At 43.8% G+C, this 15,789-nt stretch overlaps 1 protein-coding gene across 1 annotated transcript in view; it reads left to right on the top strand.

Moving 5' to 3' along the window:
• The window catches only part of asic1b (acid-sensing (proton-gated) ion channel 1b), a 148,190-nt gene that overhangs the window by 6,379 nt on the left and 126,022 nt on the right, over positions 1 to 15,789 (top strand). The window contains exon 2 of the mRNA XM_056606017.1: positions 5,102 to 5,297. Coding sequence (XP_056461992.1) covers positions 5,102 to 5,297 — 196 coding nt within the window. The remainder of the gene's footprint in view (positions 1 to 5,101; positions 5,298 to 15,789) is intronic.

Genomic DNA, 15,789 nt, shown 5'->3' with positions numbered 1-15,789 from the left:
GCCAGGGAGGAGTGAGGGGAGTGGTAGGTCTGGCAACCTGCTGGCTCCACCCCCAAGCCATATATGGACTTCCTCACATTAACGAGGCGAGCCTGGGGATCATTAAGCAGGGGTGCTTGGGCTTAAAGGAGGTAGCAAACGTCAGACAGGGGGGGCTGGAGTTGGAAGAGGAGCTAGGGCTAGCAGAGGACAGGCAGGATCTGTGTGATCGCCTGGAAGCACGGAACGCCCTGAGAGAGAGAGACAGGTGGAAGGTGTTGGACGGACTGGAACACATAGGAGGTGGATGACCCTTTTCCCACCCTGGTTTTCATTTACTCGGTAAATAAACCATTCTGCACTGGAACTGCTGTGTGTTGTGTCATAATATCTGTTCAACTTGGTAGTGTGGTAACCCCACACCCACTGGCCCGCTACAATATGTATGCATGTATGTATATATTGTATAGTATAGTCATAGTTTAGTGTTGGCAACACCAGGTGTAGCATTTAGTATTGCAACTATGTGAGCCTCAAGAAAACTTTAAATACAACTGCTGACGGCCCAAAGGGAATATATTTTAGTAAGTGCTGGATTTGTCGAGAGAACTTTGGAGTTTACAGAGTGCGACCTGTGCTGTGGTTGTCAAGGTGATTTGTTAAGGGGAAGTGTGCGTGTTTTCCCTCAGTGGCCCCCACCTGAGGGAGCGCCATTGTGCCAGAGTTCTCCTGTCTTCATTAAAACCACATTCCCCGCTCTGCTAATGGGGAAGTCAAGGTGTTCATTCATTCTGGAGGATAACGCACTGCAGGCAACCCTATCCCTTGGATTGTGTGAATTCAATTAAGGGCGTAATTGAATAATTAGCTCAGATTTATGAAAATGATATGACGATTGTTTTGTCACACGGCTTGGGTTTTTATCACGCATTGTTAGTGGCACGGTTCTTAAACTAAGAACAGCAAGTGCGATTTTGTTTTCCTTTTCTTTTCTCCCCAGCGCTGCCAGGTTCATATTAAGTGCTTGATGGCGTGCCCTACCTGTTCAAAAACCCACCTTGAGAATCAGAATGTGTTTTTGAATTGGTTCCTTTTATTCCGTCCCTGCGATACACCCCCCCCCCCCCCCCCCCCACCCACCCCCAAGGTGGTGAGACCATGCAGAGGCTCTTTTTCGTTGATTCGCCTCGCTCACTGACGGAAAATTAAAGTGCCAGCGGCCCCCTAATCCAATTTGGTCTCCCCCCCTCCCCCCCCCGTTTGCATGGGGAGAGCACGGTGCCTTGCTCTTGGGAGCAGTGGCAGGGCGATATTAAAGAATCCAGCCTCAGTGCCGTGATTGTATCCGCTTCGGCTAAAGTCTCTCGGTTCGCGGATCCGAGCACCGCGTCTTAAGTGCTCTCCTGGCAGCTTTATGTCGTTTGAAGACGCGAGCTGGAGGGACACAATTCAATTAATTTCCCCAAAACCAAACCACAACAGGCTAGCCTTCCTATTAGATAACGGCAGTGCGGCCAAGCGGATCACGGGCAGACGGCAGTGGCAAAATAATCATACAACATCTCCCCCCCCCCCCCCCCCCTCTTTTTGGTTAAAGATGTACCTTAGTGTTCACACAGAGTTCATTGCTCTCAAAACGAACTGACGGGGAGGAAACAAAACGCCAAACCACGTGCACATTACCCGTGGTTATGGGCACGTGGTTTGGTGTTTTTCTCCAGAAGGAGGAGAATTACTCGTTTGGAAAGCCTTAAGATTCATATTGCTGCCCACATTGTGTATTGTTAATGTGTGGAGGGTATCATTTGTACAGTGACGAGAGATTTGTGAGGGACCTTATTCACGAAAATATAACCCAGTTGGAGCACCACACTCGCCTTCATTAACAGTGATCTGTATAAACTGTAGCTGCAACAGAAGGGAATGTTGGAACAAGAAAAGAAAAGAAAAAACATAACTAGCCTGTTTTGGCTTCACGAAATGTTTATATTTTCATCTGTCTATACTACTTTAAATAGAACTTTACATTTTCTGAAATGTCGTAACATATATAAGCCTTCCTCTCACAATGGTAGCTGAAGCATTTAACGTCTGCTGTATAATAGGCTAGGACGTTGTGTGTTATAGTGTTATAGATTTAAATAGAGGGGAATATAAAGAAGGGGATAACAGGGATAACATTGAAGCGCATGAGAATGTGATCACACAGGTCACTGCAATTCGAAATTAAGGTTGGACAAGTGCAAGGTTTCAGTTAAGGAAACGTTGATCAGCGGATTCGTGAAATTACCTCCGCTTTTTAATGCATCTCTACATTAACGAGTTAGCGCTATCGTGCGTCTTTGGTTAACGCAGTCACCACCGCAGTATACTTCAGCACCTTCGCGGGCTGTTTCTCCACCCTCAGTCCCCCCCACAGTTCAGATGCAACCTAGCACCGTTTCAGTTTGATGACGATATTGTCTGAATCCCTTGAAACTCATGCACAGCACAATAACGACAATCTTCCACCAGCGGTGCATACCCCTAGCCCCTATGACTTGACATGAAGCAAAAACTGATTGCCACCTTGAGTGCAATTGATGAGAACATTGGAGAGCAAAGGTCTATTCTGTTCTCCTCCTAAATTATAGTGCTGATTGTGTCATACCGAAATGCAATACCGAGTACTGCGTTTCGTTCTGTTTGCAACGGGTAAACAACAATTGTCGCTTCGGCAGACCATGTCTTGGAATGGCACTCAAGTGAAAAATATGACCCATTGCTGAATTTATGCAAAAGGAACATGTGTTGAACAAAGTTTTAAATTCGAAGGAGATATTTTCACCCATGCCCAATTTTCCCAAGGTATCGTGGTCCTGCTTGATTAAAATCGATTAAAAGGAAATATTTGTCCAATACAAGTGTGGCTCCTTATCTCATAATGCAATTTGTATCTTTATGTCTGACTCTCGCAAAGACTGACAGACTCTATCAACACCGTCGCCATCAAGCTTTGGGTGGCGGTGGCGGTGGCAGGGGGGGTGGGGGGAGATGAACGTTGCTCTTTTGTCTGTACAACGCTCTCCATGGGCGCCCGCCTGCATCTTAGCGAGGCAGGGCCAGGCTATTTAATGAAGGTTAATTAGAGCCAGAGTGGGGTGGTGAGCAGGTGGTAGAGCCTGTGTGGCTTGGCAGACGAAGGTACGCAATGAATAACTTCCCCAGGATTTGTTTTCTCCCTCTCTTTCTGTGTGTGTGTGTGTGTGTGTGTGTGTGTGTGTGTTGCAGGCATAATATACTACCACCACTACTCAGAGCTTGAAGGGGGGGCTGGGGTTAACACTCCCTGCTTTTTAAATGCACGATATGATTGTGTTTTGCACGTCAACATAATTGGACCATATGGTGGATAAATTGTTAGTGAACTGAAAGCTAAATTGCACCCATCTTCAAGTAAGTGTTGGAGGGCTCTCCAGTTTGATTACAGCATTAGAACCCATGCCTTTACCGTCTAAAAGCACTGCTCTTTGAGCCTGTCAATGTTTAATTATACGACAAAATACAGAGCCAAATGGTCTTTGTGGGGAAGAGAAATACAGCATTTATGTTGGATTTCTTGCCACGTTTACCCTGCCCATCACATTTCACAATAACAGGATACGTGAACAAAAATGTATGTTTGATCTAAATTGATCTGCTACAAAATAACAAAATAAAAGTTTTTTTGCGGGATTGAATGGGTCAGTCATTCTTGAGGGTCAGTCTGGAAAAGAGTAACGGTATCAGCGTATCTACCATGGCAATACATGAATCAAATCGTTTCATATTGATAAATAAAAAAAATAATTATATGAAATGTTTTTGTTGGTGTTTTTCCTCAGGACATCTTAATTATCATCAGAAGTTAATAATTCATAATTAATAATTGTGTACATTTTGTGTAATACAGCATAATTCAGCATAAATTATGTTACAGTGAGTGGGTTAATTATGCTGGATGAATTTACCCATGCATTTATTATGTCTTATTACTCAACGTGTGTGACTGTCTGTCTGTCTGTCTGTCTATCTGTCTGTGTGTGCATATTTGTGTGAGTCTCTGCAATTCAGTATCAGCCATAACCACTTATAAGCACAATGTAGTCAACATTTCAAAGTGTTAACTGAGTTGTGTGTGGTGGTTCTTTAGCTATTATATTCGTAGGCTTATAACAAGCATAATCAGCATATCAACGATAACGGAAAGTAGGGTGAGCGTGAGCAACCATTCTCAATGTGTCGACTTTTCCTGAACTCAAATAAATAGAAAAGCCACATTAAGCAAGTGAAATTCCCTGAATCTGTAGTTTTTATATGTAATATATGTACTCTGTATATTTATGTGATATATACATACAAATATGTGATACTTTATATGTGATAGATATTTATATATATATATATATATATATACACTATATAAAAAGGAGTTTGGCTGGTGTTTACTGTTCAATAATTACTGATTACAGCTTTGTGTGTGTGTGCGTGCGTGCGTGTGTGTGTTTGTGCACATGCGCGTGTCTCTGTACATAGTTGTGCATGCATATTTATTGTGGGTAATGAACATAAAACACTTGCTCACAACACCATGCATGTCCTTAGTCAAGGATAAAAAATGAATGAATAATAAAATTCCACAGTGTGGTACAGAAACGTCCCTGCAATTAAGCGCCACGGGGCAAGAACAACCTTGTTTTGAATCACAGTGTTCCCGATTCCAAACTTTTTGGTTACCTTTTATTGAGTTTTAGATGGAACACGACACAGGGCATTTGATTGGGGCCTCTGGGAACACTGCTATGGAAATCCTCTGTAATTGTACAGTGTAACATTAGAGTAGTGCTCGGTGGGTGCGCTGTGGATGAACCCTGCATAGCATTCAGCTCGTACCGTTTTAGGACAGGTTGTGCATAGTGTACCTCAGTACTTTCCCCTTGCCATCACTAAACAGTTATGCGCGATGATGATGATCACATGCTGGGCTTTCCTATAGTAAGACAAAATCAAGTTAGACATTTGCAAATTGTGAGGAAAACCATCAACCCACACAAGCTGAAGGCTCCTAACCCTTTTATCCTGACTCCCCTGGCCTCGGCCTTAGGTACGAGATCCGCGACACCCACCTGGTCGAAGAGAACGTGCTGCAGGTGCTGAAGGAGAAGGCGGACTTCGACAGCTACAAGCCGCGGCCGTTCAACATGCGCGAGTTCTACGACCGCACGGGCCACGACATCAAGGACATGCTCCTGGCCTGCCACTACCGGGGCTCCGAGTGCAGCGCCGAGGACTTCACAGTGGTGAGTGGGGACCTGGTGGGGATAGCGCTGGTTGCGCACCTCAAGGTGTTTTTACACCCTTATCCGACAAACGCAGACCAACCAACCAACCAACCAACTTCGAGCAAGTGTGCCGGAACCCATTGGTGGTTGTTGGTTTTTTTTCTTTTGTTGTTGGGTTTGTGACTTACCAAACGTTCTGAAGTTGTGCGTCGGTGTGTCCATTCCTGTTATGGACAACAGGGGGACCACTGATCAGCTGTGGCACCGGCCCCGCATCTCTTAATGCAACACAGTGCAGTCGATGTTGAAGGGTTTAGCATCTACTCTCTGCTGACCGCAAAAAAAATAACCATTTCCGATGTTTGCTTTTGGCGACTCTCACTTTGTGGGAGATTTATGAGCTGGCACCTTTCCCCGGGAAAGTAAAGCAGGCTAAGACATAATAATGGACTGATTTCCTTTTTCTTTTTCTTTTTTTTTTTGAAGCAGTCATAACTCTTGGTGACACCCCCGCTCTCAGCCACCTTCACCGTGGCACGGTGCGGGAGGAGAGGGCGAGAGAGAGAGGGAGAGAGGGGGGGGCGGAGAACAATAGCGCAATAGTGTGAACGACTCGCATCTCGGCAGCCAGTGTCGTGTTGTGATTGTGAAATACAAAAGACCCAGGTGTTCCTAGCCAACATATGAGCCTGTACAGGAGGCTCTCTAACTCCCCCCCCACGTCTCCAAACAGTAAGAGACGACAAGAGCTAATCAAGCAATTTTTTGCATTCAAAATCCTTTTGCATGGCAGTGTTGTGTGTGGGTGTGTGCATGTGTGTGTGTGTATGTGTGTGTGTGTGTGTGTGTGTGTGTGTGTGTTCGTATGTGCGCGTATCAGCCACAGATACTGAACACCTCTTCTTCACTCATCTTCCCTTTACATTGGCTCTTGTTTCTGTGAATGCTCTTAAATCAACAATAGGTGTACAAGTAATTTGCTCTGCCATGCATCGTTTCACAAAGTCATAGTTATTTCAAGAAAGCGGGAAGATATTGCCAAAGGCCCGCTTTCTTCGCACAGTTAATTTGTTCTTGCGGTAGAAGAAGATCTTTCTTTTATTAAGCTGCTTGTTGTCACCATTAAAATTGTACCGTGATGTTTTTTGCCTTTTAACTGTTTGCTGAAATTTCCAATTTCAAAAACGCCTGCTGTCTTAACTTTGATATTGAAAACAAAGTGACATTTCATCTTGAATAATGAATTGAATTCATCCTCACACAAAGCCTAATGGGACACACAGGAGACACTCCCTTAATTTAAAGCCCCTTTGGTGCCAAAGAAATTTGATTTGTTTCACAGAATTTGATTTAACCCCATAACCGTGCACACGTCAATACATTCTGGCTATGATTACTGTTACTGCCATGTGTTTGCATTGTTTTGGTCAAGTCTTACTTTCAAGTCTCTCTTTCTTTCTTTCTTACTTTCTTTCTTTCCTCCTGTCTACCTTTCCATCTGACTCTCGATTGGGATCTAAGGGTCCTCGCTCTTCCTCTTTTATTTTCGTCATCTTACCCCGTGTCCCTCACTTTTCTCTTCATAGCTCTATCCTTTTAGACACTTTCCAACTTCTGTCTCCCTTTGTTTTCCTCTGGCTTTCCTATCCACCACTGCCCCCCTCCACTGAATCAGCGTATCCCAGGGCCAAAGAGAGCCATAAAAACCCATGCTGAGTGTTTACGATGGCTGGGCCAGGCTGGGCTGTCCTAAACAGGGCGGTGACCATGAGATGCAGCCTATGGTGGCACATAATGCATACACCGAGTCCTACCCCCCCTGCAAAGGCTGTGTGTTGTTGTTTATTCAATGGTCTCACAGAGCCAGACTTTCCGTAAAGGCAAGTCTGGGACGCAGTGTTGATTAACTGTCGAGAACGCCCTACTTGTCTTGAAGAGGTTTTGATTGACATGCAATTATGACCAACCATCGACCGCACGTCAGGAACAGTCCTTCTAAAGAGAACTGTGGTAAAACAAACGTGATTTAAAATGTGATTTACAACAATGGATCGGCGAGCCGAATACACCCACAGATGTAAATGTAATGAATAAACTTTTCTTACGTTCCTTGTAGACGCTGCACGGCGTGACTTGCTCTATTTATAGGATGTACAGAGGCATGATGATGCCATGTGAAGGAACGGAAGAGACTAGCGCCCTCTAAATAATAATCCTATGTGGATCACAAGAGTTAGGAGGCCTCAGTCACAGGGCATTTAAAGGGGTGCCCTCTCTGGCTAACAGTGGAGTGCCCACAGCGTTTAAGAATCAAGCTGTTCCCAAATTGTGGTGGAAGACGTGGCCAGACTCCACTACATTTGTTTTCTAAACTTCTCTCCATTAGGTTGGCGCAGTCCTAATGCAATCACATCAAGTTAATAGGGAGTCCAGTTGGTTATCTAACCATCTATCTTTTGATGGATGCAGAGACTGGGACCGGCTTCTGCGAAGCAACTACTGTATCACTAATGATTTTTATAGCCGTTTCAGGTCCAAGGCTAGGTGTTGAAGCATCCATGAGCCTTGCTACCAGAAGCAAAGGCTGTTGCTGTAAGGGCGAGAAACAGAATGACAAAAAATAGCTACTTAGCCCTTACCTGTCAATGGAAAGGCTGTGACTGCACACACTCTCCACCATAAATTGTATGTATGGATGTGACAAAGGTTTCTCTCTCTCTATTTGACAGAAAGATCTATTATTTTGTCTCGCCATTTCTTTGACCTCATACCATTAGCTAATTGGTTGTGGTTAAGGAATATAAACGCTACAGTTAAAAGCATAGCCTCTGTTCTGTTGCTGAAGGAGATAATGAAAGATAATGGCCAAAGGAAAATGTGAAGACTCATTTATTTCCCTGACCAAGACTTCCTGTGTTTATGTGGGTAGGGGTGCAAGCTCGTCACCTTTCCGCGAAAATTCAGTTTTTCCCGAAAATAGGGCATCCAAGGGAATTGCGTAGATCTGCAAAAACAATATTGGGGGTGGGGGGCGGGGTCTACGTCTCATCAAAGTCATCAATGATGTTGATGCTCTGATGGCTAAACTTTGCTGCTACTCGTTTGCTCGTGGAATATTGATAATTTTATTGACAATTTAGATTGTTTTCAGTGAGCTATTAACAAGGTAACATGGTTAACTTTATTTGCTTTTTTGTTAACATTGCTCATTCTGCTCTAGAAACAATATTTATTATAATTATTTTTAATGTGCTTTGGTAGGGTGGACTGGAGTTCAGGGGGAGGGGCGGTATTGTGTGTTACTTATATTTTATTTATTTGTCATTTCACCTAATAAATACATCTTTAAAATTTGTACAGATGCGAGTTGTTCTTATTGTTAGCACTGCTTCATATACTAGGTCTGTATATCACTAAAAGGCTTATATGTTTCACTTAAACAGAGATTGTTTAAAAATATGTGGCATGAATTGTAGGAAGGGGCCTTATAAGGCGCAACACATAGCTCATTCACTTTGTTTCTGACGAAATAAGTCACCTTTGTGCGCACGTGTGTGTTTGTGTGTGTCTAGAAACAAGTTGCGGTATATTTGGTGGGGAGTATAAGCCTACAGTACACGGTGTCACTGGTGAGCCGTCTGCCTCCACATAAAAGCCTGATACATGATGGATGATTGATGTTGCAACCTACAAGTCGGTGCCTCTGGAGTGTCCAGACCCCCACGCCCCCACAGCTGGCTCTCATCAAATGTGTGAGCTCTGAAGTTTAAACAAGTTGAAAGGGATAAAAAGTTAAATGAAGACACACAAGAGAGGAGTAAAAAATTGAGTGAAGCTCATCAAAACAAAGAAACGAGGGCAAGTGGTGTGTGTGTGTGTGTGTGTGTGTGTGTGTGTGTGTGTGTGTGTGTGTGTGTGTGTGTGTGTGTGTGTGTGTGTGTGTGTGTGTGTGTGTGTGTGTGTGTGTGTGTGTGTGTGTGTGTGTGTGTGTGTGTGTGTGTGTGACAGTTACAAAGCTCAAATGACGAATCCTACAGCAATGACTTGAATGCACGAAGGCAGAACTTAATTAGATAACCTGCTTCAATAACAAGCTTATGGTAGCTCAACATCTCTGCGGGAAATGCGTCATATTATTTGGAAAAGATAATTGCATTAGATCATTTTGCAGATCATTTTGAATTTTGAAGCATATGAATTTATTCATCCATGTGCTAGTCTCAACACATTTGAGTTATGTTGACGGGGGGAATGTTTGCTTGAAATTACAAAATGTAAGAAGGGTGTTCACTGGAATTAGCATTAAACAGCTGTTTGCATGCATCGTAATGGTTGTACTTGGCAGGATACTCGAGTAGTAGGGTTACAGGGTCCCACAACGTCCTACAGAATTGTCCTGATTACCGGTATTGGACAGAATGTCCTATCCGTCTCTCTCCCCCCCCCCCCCCCTTGCTCCGCTAGTGTGAAGTGGAACTGCCTGCTAATTAGATATGATCAATAGACAAAGCTTGTCTGAGGCAGCAGCTCCTGGGATCATATTTCATAAACACTATGGAATGTCCCGTTACAGTCTCTAGGGTCTTCTCAGAGCGTAAACGCTACACTTAACCAGTCATTTAAGTGTGGGCTTCGTCTTGATTTCCGTCTTTACCTTAGTTTTTCCTCTCGCCGGCTTGAAATTGACAGCGCTCTGCTTAATTAAGCTTTGATTGAAGCTACTGGCTTCCCAGCTCAAATCCACTGCTAATTATTTTAATTATATTGAGTATGTAAATGTGATGGATGGTATTACCGGGGAGGAACTTCACTTTGAGTTTCCTGTCAGGGAATCAGATGTTAGAAAATACATTTGTCAGCTGTTTCCACAATCTGAAGAGATATAAGAGATATATATATATATATGTATGCATAGAGCCATGTGTTAGTTTCACCCAACATGTCAAAACTGATCATTCGTCCCATCAGTTTTTTGGCAAGACAATTCCAAAACCCTTGAGGAGGGACAAATCAATTCCTTATTACTGAAGTGCCCATAGACAGGGATCAATTATACCATTGCTGAGTAATGGATCTACCCCAGATGAAACAACAGGAGCTCTTTGCTCGGTTACTTCACAGCGAGCTTCGTATGAGGCAATTTACATCAGAAATACCATGCGATCTGTATCGGGCCAACGGAAGGGGGCTATGTATTATGCATGCTAATGCAAAATGTAAGCGCAACACAGCTTGCATTGTGAGGCGAATGTGTCCAAGCAGTGCTTGACGCCCTCTCCACCCGGCGTCAACTCACTGGCTCTCCAGCGTGCTTACCTCGGCGATACATCACTTATGCCCGGGGGAACCTCATGAGATAATCACGACTGCTAATTGTGGCGGTGGTAGATCTTCTCAGATTTACCAAATGACTGTGGCTGCTATCTTCTTACCGGTCGGTGTTTCTCTTTGACTCGGCCGCTGCAGTGATCTAATTACAACCCACCGTGCACAGTGCCTCACCAGGACTGTCTGTTTGTGCTGCTTCCTGGGAGAAAAACAGTTTAAAACGAGCCGGCGTCCAAGTGTGTGACACATCTCCCCGTGCCTGTGGCTGTGAGGATGATTCTGGCAGCGGGCCTGCCTGCCTGTGTGTGTGTGTGTGTGTGTGTGTGTGTGTGTGTGTGTGTGTGTGTGTGTGTGTGTGTGTGTGTGTGTGTGTGTGTGTGTGTGTGTGTGTGTGTGTGTGTGTGTGTGTGTGTGTGTGTGTGTGTGTGTGTGTGTGTGTGCGCATGCTGTTGTCCTCCACCCGTCTAACTTCAGCAAGGCTACAGTTGAAAGGCGGCCCGAGTCTGTGTTACAAGGAGCATGCAGGGAAACGACGTGAATTTGTGATGCAGTGCCGGAGTACAGCTCCTCGCCCGAGGTTGTTTGGCAGTGTTTGTTTTGGTCAAGAACTAAAAGACACGCCGTCCTCATTTGAATGCTTTGCGTTCGGGGAGGAAAACAAACACGGAGTTACATTGTGTACTGGAGTGGATCTCATTCTCTTTGAAGGGTCAATGGCCAATGTGTCCGGCAACCACGGGGTTACCACTCTCGCGGACGGTAGGCAGAGTGCCTTTTTAGCCCTGCCTTACCCTTCATCTTTCTGGCGGTATCATGTCCCTCCCCTCTGTCAGGGACCCCTGAGTGAGAGAGTGAACAACACACCCCAGCCATGTGCAGGCAGACCTGCAGCCCTTGAGTTGATGTGGTGATCACACTCTGCAAACGGAACCCCTGCACCCCACACTCTGCTAGCAGGAGGAAGGACCCCAGATACACACCCACTCAGCGCCAACACACACACACACACACACACACACACACACACACACACACACACACACACACACACACACACACACACACACACACACACACACACACACACACACACACACACACAAGCAAGCGCACACACACGCAGGCATATGCACACTGCCTCTAACGTACATGCACGCACACACGCCCGCACGCACACACACACAAACCTACAGCCAGACACCTACACATAAACTCGCACACAGATTGGATACATAATATTGGTCTCAAACAGCATGCAATCGTTGCGTCTTATCTGGGATTTTAATTACAGACTGAGCGAAATCGTGGGGTTATGACAAGATCAGAGAGCGAGGAACGGAGGGACGGGGGATACAGATTGAAGCGCGGCAAGATCTGAGGAACACATTCAATCTGTTTGACCCCATCGTCTCTCCCGTTCTCAAGTAATATTAGAACAATTTATTTTATTTTTTATAATCGGGCAGCGGAACTAAGCAACACGAGACGGGAGAGAGAGAGGGAGAGAGAGAGATCGAGGGAGAGAGCAGGGGGGAGAGAGAGAGCGAGGGAGAGCGAGAGAGAGAGCGAGAGAGAGAGAGAGAGAGAGAGAGAGAGAGAGAGAGAGAGAGCTTATCCCTTAAAGAATCAATTAGAAGCGCTTTAGCTGAGATCAGAGGCTGTGAGCGGCCCTGCCGGGGATGCAGGAGCCCTGAAATAGGGGCGATGATGGAGGCCAATAAGGAAGGGGGGGTGGCTGTTGTCTGTCTGAGGATCAGAGGTTAACAGTTTACGGAACGATAAATGGAGAGATAAATATACAGTTAGATGGCTTGTAGATGACATGATGGACAGATTGATTGATATATGGATGGACTAATGGGTTGCTAGGTAGATAGATATATCAATAGATGGATAAATAGATGATAGGTAGATTGATTAATTGATAGATTGACATAGATTAATAGGTATATGTGTGAATAGACAGATTGATATATAGTTAGATGAATGCCTGCCATACTGGCAGGTGGTGTATGATGTGCTCTGCATGCTCAGTTCCTGCCAGCATGCATGCAAGATGTGTATTAAGTGCTCAGCTCGCTCCACTCTGCTACAAAAACACCCATGCAGGGGCCGTGCCGTGCGTCTCGGGTGAGCTATTTAGATCCACACGCAGTCTTCAGGGCCTAATTCAAATAGAGCTAGCAGGTAGCACGCTACCGGCTAACACAGCTAATTTACTTCCTTGGCTCATGTCTCTTCTTCTCTCCTCCTGTCTCCTCCTTTCTTCTATTTTCTTTGTTTCTCGTTTCTCTTCGTTGCTTCTCTTCTCTCTTGTTCCTCCTTGTCGCTCCACTTCTTTTTCCTTTCTTCTCTTCTTCCTTCTCTTGCCCTCCCCTTTCCTCATTTCACCTCTCTTCTCTGTCCTCAATTCTCTTCTCTCCTCGGCTCTTCTTCTCGCTTCTCGCTTCTTTCCTATTTTCCCCTCTTATTTATGCTCTTCTCCTCTCCTCGGTTCTCTGTTTCTCTTCTCTCCTCTTAATTCTCCTATTCTCCTCTCTGTTGCCCCTCTCTCCTCTTCATTCTCCTCTTCTTCTCTGTTTCTCCTTTCTCTTCTTCAATCTCCTTTTCTCTTCTGTTTCTCCTCTCTCTTCGTTCTCCCCTTCTCTCTGTTTCTCCTCTCTCTTCGTTCTCCCCTTCTCTCTGTTTCTCCTCCCTCCTCTTCGTTCTCCGCCTTCTCACTTTCTCCTCTCTCCTCTTCATTCTCCTCTTCTCCTCTCTGTTTCTCCTCTCTCTTCTTGTTTCTCCTCTACTCTTATCTTCTCTCTGTTCTCCTCTCTCCTCTTCCCTATTATATTCTCTCTGTTTCTCTTATCTCCTCTTCTTTCTCCTTTTCTCCTCTCTTCTCTCTGTTTCTCCTCTCTCCTCTTCCCTCTTATATTCTCTGATTCTCTTCTCTTCTCTTAATTCTCCCCTTCTTTCTGTTTATTCTCTCTCCTCTTCATTCTCCCCTTCTCTCTGTTTCTCCTCTGTCTCTTCATTCTCCCCTTTTCTCTGTTTCTCCTCTCTTTTCCATGTTGTGTCATGTTTTATAATGAGAAAACATTTTTCCCCATTGACTTGTTTAGCTAGAAAGTGATTGTTATGTTGATTGATTTTGCTGATTTAAGCACGGCTTATTGCAGCAACTGCTAATGGCAAAGTGAGTCGGGTCTCTTGTGTTTGTACAGATAGCTCATTTTTCACAATGGGATGGCAATATTGACAATGGGACGTTATTTGGGTCTGACATTAGCTATTAACAGCATTTAACCAAATAAATTGAAACGAGGATCATTTGTATCGTGGATCTGATTTTAAAAACATTTTACTATTAATTTGTCTAGGCTAGACTGTACATCATAGTCAGATGCATGCCAATTCCCAATATCTTTGTCAATTATGATATTACTACTCCTGCATACATTATATATATATATATATATATATATATATATATATATATATATATATATATACATATATATATATATATATATACTATAGACACACAACACATTACTCTCATTATTGCTGTACTCACGGCCGGAGGCCCTGTCATTTGGCCAGGATCATGACAGCCGGGTCAAACAGATGTCATGTTCCATATTCTATCTACCAAGTTTCTCTAGACCTGAAGGTGAATGATTTTCCTTAATTTTGTCCTGCAAAGGAAAAACACAATCTCGTCCTGATTTTCACCTCCTTCTCGGGTATACCTTCACCTCCCCAAAACAAACATGTTTCCAGGACCACCTTCCAATTGCCGACCGTATACTGATGTACTTGACCCGAGTTACTCAATTGTCGGTTGACTTTGGTTTGGTTCAGCAAAGGTTTAATGTAGAGCTGGGCGATTAATCGATTTTTAATGGTAATTTGAATGAATGGTTTAGGAAGATTTTTTTAAAAGAAAAAACAATTACTATTTTATTTTTTTAAAGGTTAAATATCAACATGGCAGCATGCACTAAAAAAGGTGAGTGTGTAGAGTTTGCTTAAAGTCTGTGGCAATAATAAGCAGCAGCACATTACATTTATTCCAACATCTTGAACTGAGGCACGCAGCAGAGTCGGAGAAGTGTGTTACATATTTAGCTTTTGTTAATCATTGTTATTCTTCAAATAAAATCCAAACTTAATAAAAAAATGTATTTTAATTCTTAGGCCAAATAGCCCAGCCCTATGTAAGAATCATTTGCACGCGTTCAGCTGCTACCTCAATGGTTTCCTTTTTAAATGTGTGCTGTTTTCTAGGCATTGGGGTCAGAAAATGTTGCTTGTGTCGCAAAGTTTCAGCACGTTCTCCCAGCATTGACGTGTGATGGGATGTCGGGCGTAGCCAGAGGTCCAACATGTGCTTTGATTTGCCCACCCAATGTCAGATCAAATGCAGAGAGATTGATGTTGTCCGGCCTGTGACACTTCCATGCTGCAATGCAGCCGACATTGGCTCCTCCACACACAGACTGACAGACGGACAGACAGACGTGGAGTACGATATATTTTAAAATTGTAAAATATTTGCAATGTACATATCCATTGCTATGAGCTAGATATGGAATGTGTGGAAGGCATACATTATTATTAGTAATTTTAGTATATCATTATCTGATACGTCTATGACTTCTTTAATCCTTGGTTTGGATATCGGTAATGATATTCTGATCGTCTGTCCTTCTGTCGATAGTTGAGGTTGTTTGAATTACAGCAGACTAAGATCCCGCCTTAATGCAATACAGCATCGTCACTCAATGATCAAACCATCTCCTTTTGTCCTTGTGCTGTTCTGCTCAGCAATCACAGCCTGGAGGTGACAACACATCTGATGTTAATCACTTGAGATTACTAGGACTGCACTCAGCAGCAAACTAGCATGAGGATATTGAGCCAATGGAGGATCCACTACTGTACCGTATGTTAAATGCTGTAGTGCACTGCTGTCATACATAAAAGCTGCTGCTAGAATCTGTTCCTAACCATGTCTGATATTCAATTAAATAAATATTGATTTGATACCAGGAACATTTCACTCAACATTCATGAGTAATGTCCATTCTGCAATGGCGTCCTTCGTTTTTTTTATCATAGATTTTCATATTGCAATGACATTGTAAATATGATGCAGAAATATACCGTACAACAATAATGATAATATATCTAT

Source organism: Gadus chalcogrammus, chromosome 13 (genome assembly GCF_026213295.1).
Source record: "Gadus chalcogrammus isolate NIFS_2021 chromosome 13, NIFS_Gcha_1.0, whole genome shotgun sequence".
In the NCBI taxonomy this organism is placed as follows: domain Eukaryota; kingdom Metazoa; phylum Chordata; class Actinopteri; order Gadiformes; family Gadidae; genus Gadus; species Gadus chalcogrammus.
Note: the sequence above shows the minus strand (reverse complement) of the source record. Positions and strands in the feature narration are given on the sequence as shown.